The 24,788-nt window shown below is 43.3% G+C and overlaps 1 protein-coding gene across 1 annotated transcript; it reads left to right on the top strand.

Annotated features, from left to right (window-relative positions):
- Window positions 1-926: 926 nt before the first annotated feature.
- On the top strand, window positions 927-15,402 carry LOC143768010 (uncharacterized). Its single transcript, XM_077256632.1, has 7 exons — window positions 927-1,301; window positions 10,004-10,141; window positions 10,271-10,447; window positions 10,530-10,653; window positions 10,737-10,837; window positions 11,034-11,124; window positions 13,624-15,402. Exons 1-7 carry the CDS (start codon window positions 1,002-1,004, stop codon window positions 14,877-14,879), a joined length of 2,187 nt encoding a protein of 728 aa, XP_077112747.1. The 5' UTR covers window positions 927-1,001; the 3' UTR covers window positions 14,880-15,402.
- The last annotated feature ends 9,386 nt before the right edge of the window (window positions 15,403-24,788 follow it).

Below are 24,788 nucleotides of genomic sequence, written 5' to 3'. Positions count from 1 at the left end.
GATCAATAAATGGAAATGTAAAGCGCTCCTTGAAATGTCTGCGTGTGGGATCACTTGTCTCCTGGGACTTGTCATGGTGGGAGGAAGGAGGATCATGGGGTGAGGATTATGTGATCCACAGTTTTGGCTAGTGAGACTGGACCATGTGGAAGACGGTGGTGCTGGGAAACATACTGGATAGCCTGTTTATTGCAACTGTCAAACCACTGAGGCATGCAAGCGCCGGGGACTAAGATATATTTTTTAGCACGCTGAAGTCACTTGGCTAGCACCCGAGCATGCTCCGATAACCTTACCCCAGGACGTTCTTTCATCACTAATAGCATTAAGGTGCAGCAAGAGGTTCAATGGGCTACGCACAATAGACATTTAGCAATTTTGCACAGGATAGTTGATAAATGTCTGTGGTCTCCAACTCTGAGAAGAAATCCCCAGCAAAAAGTGACTGGCTGCAAACTTAAAATAGTCTGTGGACTAAAGTTCGTCAGTGGACATCATAAAAACACATATTGGCTAGAGATGAATAATTTGGTTCATCTTGCCATGCCTGACAATCAGTCCAGTCTTCTATGATAGTCACTCTTACGTGGGAGGCTGTCACGGGTTTACCTCATAAGCACGCGGCTGGGCTCCGTACACCTCATACACACACGGCTCCGCTCCATAAGCCTCCTACACACGCGGCTCCGCTCCGTCCACCTAGTACACACACGGCTCTGCTGCATCCACACTGTAAACCCCTCCTGACCCCACACAGAAACTTCCCCTCATCCAGCACCATGACAACCAGCACAGCAGAGTCCTGCATACACTGAGGCCCCTGATCATGTGACCCCTGACTCCTCCCCTCCTGTGACCTCATCACAGGTCCTGTGTGCAGTGAGAAACAGCCATATATGTGCGGCTCTGCAGGTGAAGGTAAGTGCTGGAGGCTCCATTATTCTCTATGTGGAGTGCGGCTCTGCGGGTGGAGGTCGGTGCTGGAGGCTCCATTATTCTCTATGTGGAGTGCGGCTCTGCGGGTGGAGGTCGGTGCTGGAGGCTCCATTATTCTCTATGTGGAGTGCGGCTCTGCGGGTGGAGGTCGGTGCTGGAGGCTCCATTATTCTCTGTGGAGTGCGGCTCTGCGGGTGGAGGTCGGTGCTGGAGGCCCCATTATTCTCTATGTGGAGTGCGGCTCTGCGGGTGGAGGTCGGTGCTGGAGGCTTCATTATTCTCTATATGGAGTGCGGCTCTGCGGGTGGAGGTCGGTGCTGGAGGCTCCATTATTCTCTATGTGGAGTGCGGCTCTGCAGGTGAAGGTAAGTGCTGGAGGCTCCATTATTCTCTATGTGGAGTGCGGCTCTGCGGGTGGAGGTCGGTGCTGGAGGCTCCATTATTCTCTATGTGGAGTGCGGCTCTGCGGGTGGAGGTCGGTGCTGGAGGCCCCATTATTCTCTATGTGGAGTGCGGCTCTGCGGGTGGAGGTCGGTGCTGGAGGCTCCATTATTCTCTATGTGGAGTGCGGCTCTGCGGGTGGAGGTCGGTGCTGGAGGCTCCATTATTCTCTATGTGGAGTGCGGCTCTGCGGGTGGAGGTCGGTGCTGGAGGCTCCATTATTCTCTGTGGAGTGCGGCTCTGCGGGTGGAGGTCGGTGCTGGAGGCCCCATTATTCTCTATGTGGAGTGCGGCTCTGCGGGTGGAGGTCGGTGCTGGAGGCTCCATTATTCTCTATGTGGAGTGCGGCTCTGTGGGTGGAGGTCGGTGCTGGAGGCTCCATTATTCTCTATGTGGAGTGCGGCTCTGCGGGTGGAGGTCGGTGCTGGAGGCTCCATTATTCTCTATGTGGAGTGCGGCTCTGCAGGTGGAGGTCGGTGCTGGAGGTTCCATTATTCTCTATGTGGAGTGCGGCTCTGTGGGTGGAGGTCGGTGCTGGAGGCTCCATTATTCTCTATGTGGAGTGCGGCTCTGCGGGTGGAGGTCGGTGCTGGAGGCTCCATTATTCTCTATGTAGAGTGCGGCTCTGCGGGTGGAGGTCGGTGCTGGAGGCTCCATTATTCTCTATGTGGAGTGCGGCTCTGTGGGTGGAGGTCGGTGCTGGAGGCTCCATTATTCTCTATGTGGAGTGCGGCTCTGTGGGTGGAGGTCGGTGCTGGAGGCTCCATTATTCTCTATGTGGAGTGCGGCTCTGCGGGTGGAGGTCGGTGCTGGAGGCTCCGTTATTCTCTATGTGGAGTGCGGCTCTGTGGGTGGAGGTCGGTGCTGGAGGCTCCATTATTCTCTATGTGGAGTGCGGCTCTGTGGGTGGAGGTCGGTGCTGGAGGCTCCATTATTCTCTATGTGGAGTGCGGCTCTGCGGGTGGAGGTCGGTGCTGGAGGCTCCATTATTCTCTATGTGGAGTGCGGCTCTGTGGTTGGAGGTCGGTGCTGGAGGCTCCATTATTCTCTATGTGGAGTGCGGCTCTGCGGGTGGAGGTCGGTGCTGGAGGCTCCATTATTCTCTATGTGGAGTGCGGCTCTGCGGGTGGAGGTCGGTGCTGGAGGCTCCATTATTCTCTATGTGGAGTGCGGCTCTGCGGGTGGAGGTCGGTGCTGGAGGCTCCATTATTCTCTATGTGGAGTGCGGCTCTGCGGGTGGAGGTCGGTGCTGGAGGCTCCATTATTCTCTATGTGGAGTGCGGCTCTGCGGGTGGTGGTCGGTGCTGGAGGCTCCATTATTCTCTATGTGGAGTGCGGCTCTGCGGGTGGAGGTCGGTGCTGGAGGCCCCATTATTCTCTATGTGGAGTGCGGCTCTGCGGGTGGAGGTCGGTGCTGGAGGCTCCATTATTCTCTATGTGGAGTGCGGCTCTGCGGGTGGAGGTCGGTGCTGGAGGCCTCATTATTCTCTATGTGGAGTGTGGCTCTGCGGGTGGAGGTCGGTGCTGGATACGATCTTTTTTTATATTGATAGATCAGGTGATTCTGAACACGGCGATAGCAAATATGTGTATGTTTGTTTTGTTTTTATTTTTTGAATGGGGCGAAAGGGAAGTGATTTGAATATAATAAATATATTATACGAGGTGGTGGCCCGATTCTAATGCATCGGGTATTCTAGAATATGTCTGTAATATATGTACGTCACGCTGTGAGTGGGAGTTAAATTCCGCGCCAATATCGCTGATTGGTCGCGCCCGGCTAGCCAATCAGAGAAGCGTGGTTCAAGTCCAGCGCCAGTTCGCGGCCAGACTGCGCCTGTTGCTGATTAGTCGCAGGATGTCGGGGGTTCGGGGCGCAGGATATAGCACAGCCACGTAGTATATAGCACAGCCACGTAGTATATAGCACAGCCACGTAGTATATAGCACAGCCACGTAGTATATAGCACAGCCACGTAGTATATAGCACAGCCACGTAGTATATAGCACAGCCACGTAGTATATAGCACAGCCACGTAGTATATAGCACAGCCACGTAGTATATAGCACAGCCACGTAGTATATAGCACAGCCACGTAGTATATAGCACAGCCACGTAGTATATAGCACAGCCACGTAGTATACAGCACAGCCACGTAGTATACAACACGGCCCACGTAGTATACAACACGGCCCACGTAGTATACAACACGGCCCACGTAGTATACAACACGGCCCACGTAGTATACAACACGGCCCACGTAGTATACAACACGGCCCACGTAGTATACAACACGGCCCACGTAGTATACAACACGGCCCACGTAGTATACAACACGGCCCACGTAGTATACAACACGGCCCACGTAGTATACAACACGGCCCACGTAGTATACAACACGGCCCACGTAGTATACAACACGGCCCACGTAGTATACAACACGGCCCACGTAGTATACAACACGGCCCACGTAGTATACAGCACAGCCACGTAGTATATAGCACAGCCCACATAGTATATAACAGCCCACGTAGTATATAGCAGTGTGGGCACCATATCACTGTTAAAATATACTCACCTTCCGACGTCCACCGAAGCTGTCCCTCTCTTCACGATGCGGCCGGCTGCTTCCATTCCCAGTGATGCATTGCGAAATTACCCAGATGAGACCGCTAAGTCATCTGGGTAATTTTGCAATGCATCACTGGGAACGGAAGCTGCCGGCCGCATCGCGAAGAGTGGGACAGCTTCGGTGGACGCCGGAAGGTGAGAATAGCACGACTTTATTATTATTTTTAACATTATATCTTTTTACTATTGAGGCTGCATAGGCAGCGTCAATAGTAAAAAGTTGGTCCGGGATGGGGTGAAATACTAGGAATTGACTGGAGGAGAGTAGGGAGGGGTCAGTTCGCGGCCGGACTAAGCCTGATTGGTCGCAGCTGGCCGTCCGCGACCAGTCAGCGATGCGGGTTTTCTGTGACAGACGAAAGTGGACCTTAGAAGAATATATATATATAATATATTAGTACAGACCAAAAGTTTGGACACACCTCATTTAAAGATTTTTCTGTTTTTTCATGACTATGAAAATTGTACATTCACACTGAAGGCATCAAAACTATGAATTAACACATGTGGAATTATATACTTAAAGGGAACCTGTCACCCCCCTCAGGCGTTTGTAACTACAGTAAAAGAGCCACCTTGTGCAGCACAAATGCTGCATTCTGACAAGGTGGCTCTTTTAGTTATGATGCCTGCACACGCTGAAATAATCACTTATAAAATGTGCCCCCTCTTACCCTGAAATCGCCAGGGAGGCGGGCCTTTCCTTCCTAATCAGACGCAGCACAGCCGTCACTCCAGGCCTGTGCGCGCCGGGCACCGCCTCCTCTTGCTGCATTATCATCCCAGGCGCCTGCACTGTAAGTACAAAGGGCAGCGCAACTGTTCACGCCCGAAAAAAAACTTAATGCGCAGGCGCCGGGGACGATAATGCAGCAAGAGGAGGCGGCGCCCGGAGTGACGGCTGTGCTGCGTCTGATTAGGAAGGAAAGGCCCGCCTCCCTGGCGATTTCAGGGTAAGAGGGGGCACATTTTATAAGTGATTATTTCAGCGTATGCAGGCATCATAACTAAAAGAGCCACCTTGTCAGAATGCAGCATTTGTGCTGCACAAGGTGACTCTTTTAGTTACAAACGCCTGAGGGGGGTGACAGGTTCCCTTTAACAAAAAAGTGTGAAACAACTGAAATTATGTCTTATATTCTAGGTTCTTCAAAGTAGCCACCTTTTGCTTTGATGACTGCTTTGCACACTCTTGGCAGTCTCTTGATGAGCTTCAAGAGGTAGTCACCGGGAATGGTCTTTCAACAATCTTGAAGGAGTTCCCAGAGATGCTTGGCACTTGTTGGCCCTTTTGCCTTCACTCTGCGGTCCAGCTCACCCCAAACCATCTCGACTGGGTTCAGGTCTGGTGACTGTGGAGGCCAGGTCATCTGGCGTAGCACCCCATCACTCTCCTTCTTGGTCAAAAAGCCCTTACACAGCTTGGAGGTGTGTTTGGGGTCACTGCCAGAGCCCACATCAAAGGGAGGGTGTCCTAAATTGTCGCAAAGAGGTTAAAATCCCCTTTGAGGTTGGGACTGCCTGCGGTGACCCAAATAAGTACGACAGGATATATATTGTGGGAATAGATATGGAGTCTGGGGTTTGTTTGATTAAAGGCTCTTCTCCAGGATAAACTGCTATGATGAAAGAACTCACTCCAGACTTTGTGTCTCCAATGTGCACTTATGAATATTGGGGTTTGTATGGATTACATATTGATGGGACATACATTTTCAACTTCAGGACTAATCGGGAAAGAATATGCATATTTTTTCATAACTGTGCCACATGCGAACCAGCCCTAAATCAATAGTGCCTAGATAGCTGACAACAGCCATCCCATGTTTCCGAACTATTGAAAGGTAAAATCCCAATAAAATATGATGGCGATATCAAAGTCTCGTAATCGTCAGGTGTGAAGATACTGTGAATCTTGGGAACATCATAGTTTTCTAAAACTGAACCCATGTCCCATGACCTGACCTGTTTTGCTTCACCAAGGGGAGGTGTGTGGGTGTAGCTTAGGTGCTGATAAAAGGACAAGGCGAATTATGATCTGTGTTCCATGCAGAGAGATATGAATCCAGGTATGCATGAGCCATGTTCAGAATCTAAGTACTCTCCTTTGCTAATCTTTGAGCCATCTCTGTGACCAGGGTTTACTAAATTCTTTTGTTAATCCTGCTTATTTTAAGTAACTGAATATGCTGTATTGTTTTGTCCCCCTTTGAAAATATTTGGTATATATTTTTTTTTTATAAACACTGCCTATCATTGTGAATTAAATATAAAATGTAATAGTTCTATTCCTTTTGTTCTGTAAACCACACTCCTGAAAGCCATACACTGGACTGTTTGGTTCTGGTAATCAGCCTTTATAAACGACATGGAAGATGACCATGTAGGCAGAGGGGGGCAAAATTTCTAATATCCCCTGTCGTGCCCATGCATTGCTCCTGCCCTTACAAGAACAGTCTCCAAGTAAGGCTACTAAGATGTACCCACCAGATTGGTCATAGTCTCCCTATGCTTTTCCTCCTGCTTTGGGGGATTCATCAGAGGAGTAAAATAGTATGTGGGAAAGCTAAGGGTTCCTATGTCAGGTCCAACTGATGTTGTTAGAGCCTGTAAAATAAGAGCCTGGTACGTGTTGATGTTACCTGCAGTGCCAATACAGGAATCCTTAACTTTAGAAATGTCGCCCCCGCCATCTGCCTACAAGGTCATTTACCATACTCCTGTATACCTGCAACCTGCAGTGAAACTTTACAACAGTGTTGAGATCAAACCATTTCTTATTGAGCACTGGTAACTTTTTCGCACATGCACTTTATCAGTGTGTGTGTTTTTTGGTTTTTTTTGTTTGGTTTTTTTTTTTGGGGGGGGGTTGTATGTTTTATCCAGGTTTTTACATTATTAGATTAAAAGTTTGTTTTAAATTATAACCTCTCTCCTTGCTAGTCGGACATATTAATTGAGAGTATTTAGAAGTGGGTCATACAGACCATACTATTGCTGACTGTAAATATTTTCATAATTTGGAAAACGTATGAAATGTCCTATAAATGTCTGTTCTATTCCTGATCTAAGGATGTCGGCTTTTAGTTGAGATGAATCTGTGCTACACTTTATGTACATGCTAAGTGCTGTGGAGTCAGGAGTCAGGGAAGTTGGAGTTGGAGCTGGCAGTTTGGCTTACCAACTCCACAGCACTGGTTAATAGTTACTTTAACATACACTGCTCAAAAAAATAAAGGTTACACTAAAATCCCACATCCTAGATATCACTGATTGAAATATTCCAGTTGTAAATATTTATTCATTACATAGTGGAATGTGTTGAGAACAATAAAACCTAAAAATGATCAACGTGAATCACAACTAATATCCCACGGAGGTCTGGAGTTGGAATGATGCTCAAAATCAAAGTGGAAAACGAAGTTACAGGCTGACCCAACTTCAGTGGAAATGCCTCAAGACAAGGAAATGATGCTCAGTAGTGTGTGTGGCCTCCACATTCCTGTATGATCTCCCTACAATGCCTGGGCATCCTCCTAATGAGGCGGCAGATGGTCTCCTGAGGGATCTCCTCCCAGACCTGGACTGTTGTGAATTCTGCTTTTGGGCTCCCTCCGGTGGTTGTAGGTGGTAATGCAGTCGCCCCTGAGTTGCAGTCCTGGTCAGGTGTATCTGCTGATTGCAGTTCTGACTGGGGTATTTAGGCGTGCAGGATTCATTAGTCCTTGCCAGTTGTCAATTGTTGTTGGGAGGTGTAGGACCTCTGCCTGGTTCCTCCTGCCTTTCTGCCAAATCAGCAAAGATAAGTGTCTGGTTTTTTTTTCCTGTGGCACACATGTTGTGTGCTTCACAATTCAGTGCTATTCTTTGCGTTTTCTTGTCTAGCTTAGATTGTGTCAGTATTTTCTCAGTCTTGTTGGATTCTCTGGAGTGGCAGATATACATTCCATGTCTTAGTTAGATTGTGGAACTTTTTGTATTATCTGCTGTGGATATTTTTAGAAGGGTTTTAATACTGACCGCCTAGTAATCTGTCCTATCCTTTCCTATTTAGCTAGAGTGGCCTCTTTTGCTAAATCCTGTTTTCTACCTGCGTGTGTCTATTCTTCTCCTACTCACAGTCATTATTCGTGGGGGGCTGCCTATCCTTTGGGGGTCTGCTCTGATGCAAGGTAGCATTCCTATTTCCATCTATAGGGGTATTTAGTCCTCCGGCTGTGTCGAGGTGTCTAGGGTATGTTAGGCACACCCCACGGCTACTTCTAGTTGCGGTGTTAGTTCAGGATTTGCGGTCAGTACAGGTTCCACCGACTCCAGAGAAAGTTTCATGCGGCTCCAAGGTCACCAGATCATAACACTGGACTAAAGCATCCGCCAACTCCTGGACAGTCTAAAGTGCAATGTGACTTTGGTGGATGGTGCAAGACATGATGTCCCAGATGTGTTCAATCGGATTCAGGTCTGGGGAACGGGCGAGCCAGTCCATAGCTTCAATGCTTTCATCTTGCAGGAACTGCTGACACACTCCAGCCACATGAGGTCTGGCATTGCCCTGCATTAGGAGGAACCCAGCGCACCAGCATATGGTCTCACAAGGGGTCTGAGGATCTCATCTCGGTACCTACTGGCAGTCAGGCTACCTCTGGCAAGCACATGGAGGGCTGTGCGGTCCTCCAAAGAAATGCCACCCCACACCATGTGTTCTGTGGCAAATGCCAACCGTCCTGCACGGTATTTGGCTGTGAGCACAACCCCCATCTGTGGACTTTGGGCACTCAGACCATCCTCATGGAGTCAGTTTCTAACCATTTGTGCAGACACGTGAACATTTGTGCCCTGCTGGAGGTCATTTTACAGGGCTCTGGCAGTGTTCCTCCTGTTCCTCCTTGCACAAAGGCTGAGGTAGCGGTCCTTCTGCTGGGTTGTTGCCCCCCTGCAGCACCTCCACATCTCTTGGGGTACTGGCCTGTCTCCTGGTAGCGCCTTCAGCCTCTGGACACTACACTGACCTGACAGACACAGCAAACCTTGTCACAGCTCACATTGATGTGCCATCCTGGATGAGCTGCACTACCTGAGCCACTTGTGTGGGTTGTAGAGCCCGTCTCATGCTACCACGAGTGTGAAAGCACAACCAACATTCAAAAGTGACCAAAACATCAGCCAGAAAGCATTGGTACTGAGATGTGGTCTGTGGTCCCCACCTGCAGAACCACTCCTTTATTGAGTGTGTCTTGATAATTGCCAATAATTTCCATCTGTTGTCTATTCCATTTGCACAACAGCATGTGAAATTTATTGTCAAACAGTGTTGCTTCCTAAGTGGACAGTTTGATTTTACAGTAGTTTGATTTACTTGGAGTTATATTCTGTTGTTTAAGTGTTCCCTTTATTTTTTTGAGTAGTGTATAAAGTGCAAGTTCATAAAACACTTTTTTGTGTATAAATATGCACAATAACAAACCACTTATATTAAATAATTAATATGAGATGCATTGCTATAAAGTCATCCCAGATAAATCAAAACATACTGGGTACCCCTCAAGGCAGAAGGTTACATGAAACACGCATCAGAGGTATCTTGTGTGCATCTGACCATTATTCTTGATAACTGGTAATATTTATTTGTGGACTTATTTCAATATGGATTACATGCAATATGTTTTGCTTTATCTGGAACTACTTTATAGCAATGTATTTCATATTAATTATTTAAAATAAAAAAATTGGTATGAATATACTCCGTAACAAACCACTTATATTAAATAAATACGATGAAATTCATTGCTATAAAGTGATTCCGGATAAACCAACATACTGCATGTAATCTTTATTGAAATAAGTCCCCATGTAAAGATTACCAGCTATAAAAAATAATGGTCAGATGCACGCAAGATCCCTCTGACGTGCGTTTCGCATAAGCATCTACCAGATTTTAGCTTTGTACTGGTATCATAAATCTAGTAATTTTAAGTATTCTTTCAATTCATTCAGGTTCTTACTAAGATCTTAGTTGATATCTGCTGCACAGTTTTCCCGATTTACCCTTCAATGATGGATATGGACAGAGACAAGATGGCGGAGAGGATAGTACACCTCACCCTGGAGATCCTCTTCCGGCTTACTGGAGAGGTGAGAGATTCTGATGACGTCACATTACATCATTCTTATCTATGGGAATAACAGATGGACAGAACTGGAGAGGTGAGGACTCTGGAAATGTCTGTAGTGAGATTTATTAATGTGTCTTTCCATAATCAGGATTACACAGTGGTGAAGAAGACCTCTAGTGAGCACTGTCAGGACCCTGTGTCTGAGGGATGGGGAAGACCCCTGAGCCCAATCACAAGGCCTCCACCTCACCTGATACATGAGGACTTCAATGACCGGAAGATTCTAGAACTCGCCTACAAGATGGTTGAGCTGCTGACTGGAGAGGTGACACTGCTGGGAATGCTGGGACATTATACAGTAACGCTATGAAGGGATCGGGGGATGACTGTATCGTTGTATGTGTCAGGTTCCTATAAGGTGTCAGGATGTCGCCGTCTATTTCTCCATGGAGGAGTGGGAGTATTTGGAAGGACGCAAAGATCTGTACATGGACGTCATGATGGAGGTTCCCCAGCCCCTCACATCACCAGGTAATAGACAGGACTAAATACACACGGCCTATAATTATCTGTATGTAAAGAATGAATTCAGTCCCTGTATGTGTTTGTTACAGATCTATCCAGTAAGAGGACAACACCAGAGAGATGTCCCCTTCCTCCTCTTCTTCCACAGGATTGTAAACCTGAAGATCCCCATGTTCCTCAGGATCATCAGGTAGATGGAGAGAAGGTGTCATGAGATCTCCCCTTTGATGCGTAGACGAGAGTGAAGGTCTTGTGTTCAGTGTTGCTTTATTCACCAGTATTATGTCTTATACTTGGGCAATGAGAGCAGTGGAGATGGCAGGATTAGAGCTGATCATAGATGTGACTTCTCCATCTGTCTGTGACTTTTACAATATTTGTTTCAGGGTGAAGATCTAACCCATATTAATACTACAGAGACATATGTGAGGGGGGATGAGTGGTGTAAAGAGGAGATTCCTACTTATGAATACATAGGTGAGTAGTAACCACTAAATGCAGAGAAGTCACAGATTCTTCTTAGTCACCAGCTACTACAGTTTGTGTTACATTTTTACCTGTATATTTATGGTTTCCAAAAGCAGTTTTCGATTTAGGTGGCCTTAGCCCTGTCGTGACATATGACATATATTTACGTCCTCAGCCGTGTCCCTAACTCTGATGCGGGCTCTGGTGCTGAACCCACGTCTTTCCCTATCGGAGGTCCACCCATACCTGTTAACCAACTAAAAATCCTAGCATATGCCAGCCAGAAGTGTGTCACAAATCCCGCCCATCAGCACCCCTGTCACATGTTCAGGGGGTGCCCATAGGTTGTCATGACAGCTAGAGGTCTGCAGAAGACCCTGTGCCTGTCATGGTGAATCTCCTGTGAAAATCAGGTTGGGCGGTCATTCAGAGCTGCCACCAAGAATTTCGGGGCTCCACATGTCCTGACCAATTACACATTAACAGTTCCCATCGAACACCATACCACATACATAGCCAGCAGCTTTTGTTTTGGCCAAAAGATTTTTTAAGCAGCCACCACGACAAGGTAAACTGTTTTGGCCAGGCCTTACTCTACTCTAACCTATTAAACATTTCTTAAAATATCTAATACTCTGTTTAGGTATATTTGTATTTATTTTTCTTTAGGATGTGTCACATACATTTTTTAAAATGACTAATGATACCACATAAAAGGGACAAATACTATCACACCATGGTCATACCACATATTACCACCACATAGTGACTGAATGATCCACATACAAGGAGCAAATACTGCCACACCATGACCAGATCACATATTACCACCACATAGTGACAGAATAATGCCACATGCAAGGAACAAATATTGCCACACCATGACCAGATCACATATTACCATCACATAGTAACTGAATAATGCCACATACAAGGAATAAATACCATCACGTAATGCCTAAACCACATATTACCACCAAATAGTGACCGGATACTACAATACTGATAAAAAACCCAGAATACTAATATTACCATGAGTGCCATTATACACAGAAGCTCTGTATATAGTGTCAGTGTACAGGTAATAGTGATCACCAGTGACATTATACATAGGAGCTCTGTATATAGTGTACAGATAATACAGGGATCACCAGTGACATTATACAAGGGAGCTCTGTATATAGTGTATGTACAGATAATACAGTGATCACTGGTGACATTATACACAGTAGCTCCGTATATAGTGTCAGAGTTCAGTTAATACAGAGATCACCAGTGACTTTATACACAGGAGCACTGTATATAGTGTACAGGTAATCCAGTGACATTATTCAAAGGAGACCTGTACACTGACACTATATACAGAGAATACAGTGATCACCAGTGACTTTATGCACATGAACTCTGTATATAGTGTCAGTGTACAGGTAATACAGAGATCGCCAGTGACTTTATACACAGGAGCTCTGTATATAGTGTGCAGGTAATGCAGTGACCACCAGTGACGTTATTCAAAGGAGACCTGTACACTCACACTATATACAGAGAATATAGTGATCACCAGTGACTTTATGCACATGAACTCTGTATATAGAGTCAGTGTACAGGTAATACAGAGATAGCCAGTGACTTTATACACAGGAGCTCTGTATATAGTGTACAGGTAATACAGGGATCACCAGTTATGTTATACACAGGGGCTCTGTACGCAGTATACAGTGTATCTTGTCAGTGTACAGATATACACTGACTCTCCGGTGACGTCTCTAGTTGAAGTCTTTCATCTTTGCTTTTCTTCAACCAGCACAGACCGCAAATCGCTTCTTCCAGCCAGGCCTCGTCTCTGTAGAAAATAACACAGTTACCTAGAGCACCAATTCCAGAGCACATTCCCCACTTTTTCCTCGACTTCTAAACTTCGCAGCTGAATACAGACTTTTTTCAAAGTTTATTAAAAAATTGTGCCATTTTCCTAGACATGTAGCATCTCCATTTTTCGTGATCTGGGGCTGGTGAGGGCTAATTTTTTGCTTGCTGAGCTGAAGGTTTTTTTTTTTATACAATTTTGGTGTAGATACAATGTTTTGATCGCCTTTTATTAAAATGTAGCAGTGACCAAAAAACCTAATTCTGGCTTTTTTTTTTTTTTTCTTTTTTGCGGTTTTAGTTATTGGGTTCATTCTTTTTTTATTATTGATAGATCGGGCGATTCTGAACTCGGCGATACCAAATATGTGTGTATTTATCCCCTGTGGTCAGCACTGTGCAAAAGTGTATTTAGGTGTCCCTACTGAAAGCGGAAAACTGCTAGAAAACCAGCTGGTGTCCTAATATCATTGTCTATCCAGTCTTGCTCAATTGAGAGATTGAGATCTTTTTTTCCCATCACAGGTTTTAGTCAATTACTTAATTTTGCTATTTTATATAGAAATGTTATAAAATCACAATGGCCTTAACAACATAAAATAACTTATTTTTTTGCAAATAAATTTATTTTATTCTTGGCAGGTTTCTTTAACAGGAACTCGGAGGACTATCTGATATCCTCAGATTGTAAATCAGGAGATCATGCTATCACACCAGATATATATGAAGAGCATGTCATTGTTTCAGATGTACCCTCAGCCCTTCACAGCATTGACTTATCATTTGGTCAACAGATGCTATCTTCAGATCTATCAAAGAATGTTAAGCAAAGTAAAAGTTACAGAAGTGGTGGTAAAGAGCGAAGAGCTTCCACAGGGGAGAAGCCTTTTTCATGTTCACAATGCTGGAAATATTTTAACTATAAATCAGATCTTGCTATACATCAGAGAATTCACACAGGGGAGAAGCCATACTCATGTTCAGAATGTGGGAAAAATTTTAATCGGAAATCAAATCTGGTTGAGCATCATAGAATTCATACAGGAGAGAAGCCATATTCATGTTTAGATTGTGGGAAATGTTTTACATGGAAGTCAACTCTTGCTGTTCATCAAAGAATTCACACTGGTGAGAAGCCGTTTTCATGCTCAGAATGTGGAAAACTTTTCAACCAGAAATCAGATCTTATTAGACATCATCGAATTCACACAAGGAAGAAGCCCTTTTCAGTTTCATGTTCAGAATGTGGGGTATCTTTTAAACGGAAATCAGATCTTGTTACACATCAGAGAATTCACACAGGAGAGAAACCATTTTTATGCCCTGTGTGTGGGAAATGCTTTAACCACAAATCTAATCTTGTTACACATCAGAGAACCCATACAGAAGAGAAGCCCTTTTCATGCTCGGAATGTGGGAAATGCTTTAAGGCTAAATTTGATGTAATTAAACATCAAAGAAGTCACACAGGGGAGAAACCATTTTCATGCCCAGAATGTGGAAAATGTTTTAATCGAAGATCAAATCTTGTTGAACATCAAAAAACTCACACAGGGGAGAAGCCACATTCATGTTTGGATTGCGGAAAATGTTTTAAACAGAAATCAACTCTTGCAATACATCAGAGAATTCACACGGGGGAGAAACCATTTTCATGTTCAGAATGTGGAAAGTGCTTTAGCCATAAATCAGCCTTTGTTATACATCAGAGAAGCCACACAGGGGAGAAGCCATATTCATGCTTAGAATGTGGGAAATGTTACAGGGGTAAAGTAGATCTCGTTAGACATCAAAGAAGTCATACAGGAGAGAAACCATATTCATGCCCAGAATGTGAGAAATGTTTTAATAGGAGATCAAGTCTTTTTGAACATCAAAAAAACTCACATACAAGCTAAGTCATAATTATGTTCTGTTTGTTCAAAATATTTTACCAACACATCAGCACTTTATAACCCTCAATTAGCGCACACTGGGTGGTAGACATTTTTTTTTAAAACTTAAATTTAATACATGGATTATACCAAATATATAAGTTACCATCAAAGTGATATGTCATCAAAAGTAAGGAAATGCTCTTTAGATCAGTGAATGATGATGATAAGAATTCATGTACTATGGTGTGCAAATGTAAAAAGAAAATAACTAAAAAGGCAAAAAGTGGAAAAAATAAACCATGTTCTCATTGGTTTTGTGATAAAATAACTTTATTCCGCAGGTGATTGAGATTAAGATGATGCCAAATTTCAACATGGGATTTCTACTTTCAGTTACCTCCTATACAGCATCTCTGCAATGCAGCTATGTATTATGCCAGGAATTCAGGCAAAAGGGGTTAAAATGTTTCAGAAAACCTCTGTACTCGGAGCACTTTGTTTTAAAAATCAACAAACTGAGCTTTACTTGCCCTCCCCGATCCACCTCTGAGGGTATGTGCACACGATGCAGATTTAGTGCAGAATTGGTGCAGAACTGCAGCAGATTTTTCTGCTGCAGAAACGCTGCAGAACTGCACTGTGATTTACAGTACAATGTAAATCAATGGGAAAAAAAAAAAGCTGTGCACATGGTGCAGAAAAATCTGCGCAGAAACGCTGCAGATTTCAAAGAAGTGCACGTCGCTTCTTTTGTGCAGTTCTGCAGCGTTTCTGCTGCAGATTTTTCTGCACCATGTGCACAGCTTTTTTTTTTTTCCCATTGATTTACATTGTACTGCACAGAAACTGCACAGAAACTGCATAGAATCTGCGCAGAAACTGCATAGAATCTGCAGAGAAACTGCACAGAAACTGCATAGAATCTGCGCAGAAACTGCATAGAAACTGCATAGAATCTGCGCAGAAACTGCATAGAAACTGCATAAAAACTGCATAGAAACTGCACAGAAACTGCATCAAATCTGCAGATGCAGATTTAGTGCAGAAAATTCTGCACCACATTTCCTACGTGTGCACATAGCCTGAATCTTTTTTTTTTTTATAACTGTGTTTTATTTAATTTTTCAAATATAAAGTTACCGAAAGACAACATAGAGAAATAGAAAATACTCAAAGTATTTTGAAACATTACATCTTAGTTTGACGTGGTAATCTATCAATAACAGAAAATGAACTCAACACTGAAGAACCCTTATCCTGCAGCAGGCATTATACCTTGACAATGACAAGACCAGACACTGACACATAAGGGGAGGGAAAAAGGAAGAGGTAAATCTATTTCAGCCACTAATATCAGGACTACCTTTCAGAAAGGTTCAACTTTATGGACCTAGGTCTTTTTTCAACCTATGTAATAATAATAATAATCTTTATTGATATGGCGCCAACATATTCCGTAGCGCTTTACAGTTTAATAGCGCAGTTACCATTAACATTAGTGGTTCCTTTGTACCCACTATGTGTCCGATGGAGTACAGACCGCTTCCAAACATTTGATTGTGTTATTCAATAGAGCCGTGTATTCTATAGTTGGATATGCTCTTGCAACTCATTATTTGACGGGAGCCACCTCTGAATCTTTAACATTGCTCCCTGAGTCTGCTATTATCTGCAGAGCTGATGTCACATCAACAGAGCTGCTACTAATCAGTGAGGTCCGCGGCTCAAGCCATCAAATGAAGCAGAGTGACTTACCTGATCCCTTGAACTAGGGTGCCCCTAGTATATCCCTGTCCCCCAGACTACTTTGGAAAATGGATACTTTGCTATGTTCCTATCTTTAACCTTATCTGATTACTCCCCCACACAGGAAGGTGTAAGGCTCAATTGTATATCCACATGGACAGACAAGGGTAGACAGACTGTATTGAAAGAAAACTGCAAAAGTACTCTAAAATCAACAGAGTGGACATAGGGGAGGGATAGGTAGGAGAAGCCAAATATGAGATGAGGATAAACATGCAAACCAGCTCCACACAGTAATCTCCTGAGCAACTCTCCAAACACTGAATTTCTTCTCTAACACCTAACCAGGAAGTAGAACTATCTCTGACATCTCCCAAATGCCAGTGGTGAGCTTATAAACCATAGGGGAGAGGCCAACACTGAACAGCTGAGGCAATTCAGAATGGAGAGCTCCATAAGATAGTGAACCAGTTCTAATCAGTGCCGGATTTCGAGTGACCAGATGATGTGATCTTGCCCCTCTCTCTCTCGTGGTATGCTGTCAAAATCGCGTCAAGGCAGCAGACATTAACAGAAACTGGGAGCAAAGCCCTGGGACAAGGGTTTTTTCAAACAAACTAGTGCCAGGGGTTTTTCAAAACCAGGAAACTCCTTTAATATTAAGGCAGTACAAACAGTGTTTTATATACCAAACTGAATTTTGATTTTGGCATTCTAAACAATACAATGATCCCTAGCATAATTCAAAATTTAACAACACTTGGTTTCAGAAGAAGTCCAGAAAGATTCTTTGGCTATGAAGAAGGCAGTGGAAAAGTGTAACATTATAGCTTATGTGTTCTAGAACTTATGATTGGACCTTGATACGAGGAACTAACTCTGTTTGCTGTATTTGTAGTTTGGATTTTATTTTTCTCCTAATTTGGTGTAATTTGCATTTCCCTGATGGAGATTTTTCCTTCCTCTACATGTAAACCCTAGGCCTATAGGTTTAATTCAAGGGATTTGTGTCTTCTTTCAACCTTAAAACTATACGACTAAGGAACCCAAGAGTATTCGAAAACCTGAAGGCCAATCAATGCCTATGAGAACTGGTCTAAGACTCCTCAGGAATGTTGCCAGATGTCTGCTATCTGGCTGTGCATCGTGTTTGCAGAAGATCATAACAGCAATAAGATGCTCTACTAAGCACAAGTGTCATGAAGGGGTTGAATAATGCTGACTGCAGTTGTCAATAAAAGTGGTACATTGTGTTGAATTTCAAGAAACTACTTTGTATACAGTCCTGTAGTTGGTTGCCACCATTGTAAAAAGTCAGTTTATGAAATTTATTCCATAATCCTCTGTAAGTTGTATTTTTGAAAAGTGGAGCTTTTATCAACCATGATAACTTGGCCACCAAGTGTTTGACAACATACAGTTACAGAACAGCAAGGAAGTGCTGAGGTGCACAGTGTAAAAATGTCACCAAAGCTCTGCTGACTCAATAATTACAGAGTTTCAAATAAAAACAAAAATTGCCTCAAGAATATCCTGACATGGGTTTCTGTATGAGCATGGCATGGATGATTAGTTCCATGCACGCCTTGCATCACCAAGCATATTGCCGAAAGTCAGATGGAGTGGTGTAAAGCCATGACAACTAGACTCTAAAGCAGTGGAAACTTGTTCTATGGAGTAACGGATTACACTTCTCTATCTGGCATGTGATGGATGAGTCTGGGTTTTGCAAATGCTAGGACACTATCCACCTGACTGCACTGTGCCAGCTGTAAAGTTTGATGGAGAAAGAATAATACTTTTTGGTTGTCATTCCAGTGAAGGGAAATCTTAAAGATTCAGCATACCGAGACATTTTGGGTAATTGTAGCTTCCACTTTTGTTGGTGCAGTTTGGGCCCTTGTTTGTTTCCCATGACTGTGTCACAATTCAACATTCAAGGTGCATTAAGAACTTGACTGGCTACACAGAGCCCAGACCTCAGCCCAATTGGATGAACTAGAATGGACATTGAAGGCCAGGCACATTCGCTCAACATCTGTTTATTACTTCACACATGTTCTTCTAGATGAATTGGCAAACATTCTTAGACACGTTCCTAATTTTTTTTAGAAACCCTTCGATGAAGAACCAACTCCATAATGTTGATAAATTTACAACAGGATGTTCTAAAACTTCTTGTTATGTGTAGGAGTCTCAATACCTTTGTTCATATAGCGCATATTTAGAAGATACCTAAATGGATGTTGATAGATATAGCATGTGGCAACAAAGTCCTATGGAATTGAAAAATATATTAGAAAAGAAAAGGCAGCACTCACCCTTTTATGCTTCCGTTGTAAAAATTGCTTTAATCCATGACGATCAGACTTAACAAACAAATGCGGAATAGGCTAAGGCATCAGAGTGGAGAGGGAGCGGTGAAGACAAGACAGACGACGGCCGTTTCGCTCTTACGAGCTTCTACGGGTCCATGTGCTGTTTTTCGTATCACCGAATATATCTCATTATCTAGCGGGCTATGTTTAAAGATAAAGGTAAAAACCCCTTCTCTCTTTTCATTATCACTTCCGTTAGTTTTTTTTCTTTTTCTATTTCTTCCTTTTTTCAGAAGATCTAATTGGGAAAGATTTGCTGCCCGTGATTCGGCCTGTTGCAAAATATGCTTGGGGTACCCTCTGCTGCTGAAACGCGACTTTAAATCCCGTACCTGATTTTTATAGCCTTCATCGTTACTATTCAGTTTTCTCAAACGTACCATCTGGCTATACGGAATGCTACTTTTTGTATGGTGGGGATGCGCACTTTGAAAATGTAGTACGTTATTGGTCGCTGTTTCTTTTCTATGGGCCTTGGTGGTAATTGTCCCTTCCTGAATTTCAACTTTCACGTCCAAAAACTCTAGGGATTTGCCTCCGAAGACAGATGTGAATAACATATTATCCTCGTTGCTATTATTTAGAAATGTCACAAATTCATTAAAACTCGATTCATCGCCATCCCATACCATAAACACATCATCTGCGAATCGCAGGTACATTCGTATGTGACTCAGAAAAGGATTTCGGGATCCGGTGACGTGCCTCTCCTCAAACGCTGCGAGAAACAGGTTCGCAAAGACGCACGCCACCGGAGTACCCATCGCGGTACCGACCCGCTGGGAATACCACTTGTTTAGGAATTTAAAGGTGTTGTTGGTAAGTACAAAATCCAACCCCTCTAGAATGAATGAAATGAAATTCTCATCCTTCTCCGTATTCATTAGAATGCGCTTTATAGCCTCCAAGCCTTTTTGATGTGGTATACGGGTGTATAAATTGACAATGTCAATTGAGACTAGCGAAAAGGTGGGTTGCCAAATTAGATCTTTAAGTGTCAACAAAAAGTCCCCCGAATCTTTAACAAAAGAGGGTATCTCCATCAATAATGGCTTAAGAAGCCAATCGAGAAATTGGGACAAAGGTTCGGTGATAGAATTTTTCCCTGATACTATTGGGCGGCCCGGAGGCTGTCTCGCATTTTTGTGGATTTTTGGGATACTGTACCAGTTGGCATAATGGGGGAATTCAGGGATTAATTTTTCTGCCCTTGTTCTTGTTAAAGTGCCCATCTCTACATATCTGCGCAAGAATGTTCTTAATTTTATTTTGATATCATTGGTAGGATTTCGTTCCAGCACTACATACGTGTTGGAGTCATTAAGCTGAGACAAAGCTTCCTCTATGTAGTACTTTTTATCAAGAATAACGATGTTGCCCCCCTTATCCGCTCTACGGATGACAACATCGTTCCATTTTTGTATGTCTCTTAAAGCTTTTAATTCTTGCGGAGGTATATTTTGATGCGCCTGTTGATACAATAGGGCTTCTATATCTTTGATAACCAGATCTTGGAATAGATCTATATTATTTCCAGGGGATATTGGGGGCATCCAATTGGATTTAACTCCTCCCATGAACGGACCCGGAACATACTGAGTCTCGACATTTTGACTTAATCCCAACCCCTCTTGATTGGATTCATCTAAACTGGACAATAAATTGGTTACGTCAATATCTCTTTGGTCCCATATTGGATCCACCATGAAGCCGAGGGGCCCCACTCCCACCGGGACATCAGTGGAAACCGGTGTAATACTACTTTCTTTGCTTTTAATAAAGAATTTATGGAGATGCAATTTCCTGACACCTCTAAACAAATCAATTTTGAAATCGCTTAAATCAAAGTCCTCAGATAAACAAAAATTAATCCCTCGTGACAAAACCCCAATTTCATTTTCCGTCAAGGTTCTGCTGGACAAGTTCAATATTTGCAATGAACTGTCCTCTTGGACTTCATCCGTTGAAACGGTTATCGTCTCCAGGACACCTGCTTTCATTTTCTTTGCACGCTTCCTTCTCCCCCCCCCGTCTTGTTTTCTTCCCCCTAAAGGGATCTGTGAATTTGGGGGCGCAACCATTCCCGCACTTGTGGAGGGTATCACAGGGCGATCTTCACTCATATCTTCAGTAGCACTGGAGTCGGAATCAGTAATCCACCCATCACGATAATTTTTTTGATGTTTAGTGGGTTTCCGCGACCGATATCTCGCAAAGGTCTTTCTCATGTTATTATTTTTGTTCCATGTGAAAATTTGACCAGAGTCAAAATCACGTTTATCCCTAAGGAATTTTTCTTTCTTTTTCTCTTTTGTATCCATTTGCACTAGTACCAATTTCTTTTCTAGTTTTTTCTCAAAGATCTTATATGATTCTCCATTAACCCGAGAGGATAATTCACATTTAGATTTTTCTAATTGCTCACATAATTGTGCATAGTCTTTTTCATTCTGGAAAATGACCAGTTTAAGTAAATCTTGGGAACATTGCAAGTGTATTTGCTCCCATGCTTTTTGAAAAGCCGCATCTTCTTTAAACTGTGAGATATCTTTAAAGACCCTTAACCCTCGCGGGACTCGGTTACATTCCATATAGGATTTCAAAGACTTAATTGTCCAAAACAGACGGATTTCTTTTTCTGCCAACATTTGAACTTTAGTTTCCAAAGATTTAGTGCTTATAAGTTCTAGTTCATCCTTGTGATTACAATCCGAAAAAAATTCTCCTGCTCCCTCTCTGCCCGCCATTAAACCGCTAGGCATGTCCCCATTTGCTGTAGATTCCTCCATTATTTCAGACTGCATTATGCAGTGCAACGTATATTAAGACAAGTCCTTCGTGCTCAAACCTTAGAAAGTTTACATATATTTCGTGAAACCATATGAAAGAAGAAAGAGTTGGTTGGCACAGAACGTACTTCAATTGTTCATATATAACTGTTGCTGCTATGGAGCATAAGTATCCGGGGGTTAATGCTCACTTCGGAAGATCGGGCGGTGCACAGCCGTGGAAGACAACACATCCAAAATGCAGCAACGTAATAGAAAAGAAAAGGCAGCACTCACCCTTTTATGCTTCCGTTGTAAAAATTGCTTTAATCCATGACGATCAGACTTAACAAACAAATGCGGAATAGGCTAAGGCATCAGAGTGGAGAGGGAGCGGTGAAGACAAGACAGACGACGGCCGTTTCGCTCTTACGAGCTTCTACGGGTCCATGTGCTGTGCAGGCAACGTCATTTCCTTTATCAGGTAAGAGACGCACCACGTGCTGAATAAATATATACATAATTAAAATCAACAACACAATCTTTTAACAATTTCTTTCGGATTTAGATGAAGATGGCCATATCTAATTTGTCGTTTAACCCCCAGGGACCCTGGGCGTTAGTTTTGAGGATCCACCTCGCTTCGCACTGAAGGAGTAGTTTATTATGATCTCCTCCATGCTGCGGGAACCTGACCACTTCCAACCCCGCAAATTTTAGCTGATTAGGATCTCCTCCATCCATTTCTTGAATATGTTTAATTAAACGAACACGTCCCTTCCCTGTGAGCACTGGATAATCCTGATTGGATAAAAAAGTCACGTCCACAGGGAAATTTTAAATGTGGGAACTGCAGTATGTGCCATTTGCACAATACCAAAAATCCTTTAAAAATAGGCACAGTAATTCATTCCGTTAGAGACTTCATTACGTGTAAAACTAAATTTGTTGTGTATGTGATTCTCTGCCCTTGCAATAAGTTCTATATAGGGAAAACAATTAGGCCCCTAATGGTTCGCGTCCGTGAGCATTACAATTCAGTGCTCACAGGGAAGGGACGTGTTCGTTTAATTAAACATATTCAAGAAATGCATGGAGGAGATCCTAATCAGCTAAAATTTGCGGGGTTGGAAGTGGTCAGGTTCCCGCAGCATGGAGGAGATCATAATAAACTACTCCTTCAGTGCGAAGCGAGGTGGATCCTCAAAACTAACGCCCAGGGTCCCTGGGGGTTAAACGACAAATTAGATATGGCCATCTTCATCTAAATCCGAAAGAAATTGTTAAAAGATTGTGTTGTTGATTTTAATTATGTATATATTTATTCAGCACGTGGTGCGTCTCTTACCTGATAAAGGAAATGACGTTGCCTGCACAGCACATGGACCCGTAGAAGCTCGTAAGAGCGAAACGGCCGTCGTCTGTCTTGTCTTCACCGCTCCCTCTCCACTCTGATGCCTTAGCCTATTCCGCATTTGTTTGTTAAGTCTGATCGTCATGGATTAAAGCAATTTTACAACGGAAGCATAAAAGGGTGAGTGCTGCCTTTTCTTTTCTATTACGTTGCTGCATTTTGGATGTGTTGTCTTCCACGGCTGTGCACCGCCCGATCTTCCGAAGTGAGCATTAACCCCCGGATACTTATGCTCCATAGCAGCAACAGTTATATATGAACAATTGAAGTACGTTCTGTGCCAACCAACTCTTTCTTCTTTCATATGGTTTCATGAAAAATATATTACCATAACAGCACGGAAACCGATACGGACTGCTCTTGTTCCAATAGACATGCTTTATTCGTGTTGAATAGCTTGTTGAATGAATTCATCTACTGGTGCAGAGATCATATTGACATCAGGTCACAGAAACTTTATACCATTGGAATATGAAGAAACAATTACATTTGTATCATAAAGATGTTGTTTTAGGCCCAAATTTAAAATTTTCACACTGGGAAATTGGTAAAAATGGCACCAAAATTTGTCCCACAATTTCTACTGAACGTGGCAATATCCCATACATGGCTGTACAGTATTGTTTGGCCACATGGTGAGTCTCAGGAGGGACAGAGCACTATTTGACACTGGGAGCACAGATTTTCATAGAATAGTTTGTGAACTCTATATACAGAGTCCTCAAGTGCCGGAACAGGAGAATCATCCCTCAAGTGACCCTATTTTGGAAATTGCACCCCTCTGGCAATTTTTTGACAGGTGTAGTGACCATTTTGACTCTATGGGTGTTTTCCAGCAACAAGCAGCAATGGATGTTGCTTAGAGAAAATTGTAAATTTGCCATTGTAGTGCCCAGTACATTTTTGTGCCCAGCTTGTGCTTCTGGAGACACGCACCTCAAAAATTTAAGCCAGCTCTCCTCACTACAGTAATGCCAAACATGTGGACACTAAATGTGGTTTGGGTACATTGTGTGGCTTAGAAGGAGGGGTCAGTTAGATATGGGAGCGCAGAATCCACTGGATTTTCTTGGGGAGGGGGAGCCATTTTGCTTTTTCAGAACCATTGTGTTACCAAAAACTTAGAAGCCTCTATATTTTGGTTAACAAATGATGGATCTGAGTGGGGACTTGTTGTTTTTTTGTGGATTTAGTTGATGGTTTTTATTGGGAACATTTTTACATAACGTTTTGGATCACATTTATTGTGCGCTCTACGCTGAGCACTTACACTGGGGTTTCCATCTAACTCTCCAAATGAAGTGATGAAACCCCTGAGGGATCCATTCACAGGTATGTCACTGTGGGGCTTACCTGAACAGAACAAAGTCTAGCTCTGAACTTCTATCAGAAATTAAACAATATTCACAGGTCTTCTCACCTCCACAAAAAGGTCCACATAGCACTCTTTACACAGAAGAGTGCTATGTCAACTGTACTGTACAAATTTGTGTTTTCCAGCCACTAGAAAAAATTATTTGGTGGGTTTCCTCCAGAGGGCTTTTTATCCCATAGTACCGGAGTACAACTCTTCTAAGCATCAGTTTTGAAAGTCGTAATCTTGGCTTTTGCTGCTTTCCACTCT

The sequence above is a fragment of the Ranitomeya variabilis genome, chromosome 4 (genome assembly GCF_051348905.1).
Source record: "Ranitomeya variabilis isolate aRanVar5 chromosome 4, aRanVar5.hap1, whole genome shotgun sequence".
Taxonomy (NCBI): Eukaryota; Metazoa; Chordata; class Amphibia; order Anura; family Dendrobatidae; genus Ranitomeya; species Ranitomeya variabilis.
The sequence above is the reverse complement of the archived record's forward strand: the minus strand, read 5'-3'. Positions and strand labels throughout refer to the sequence as shown.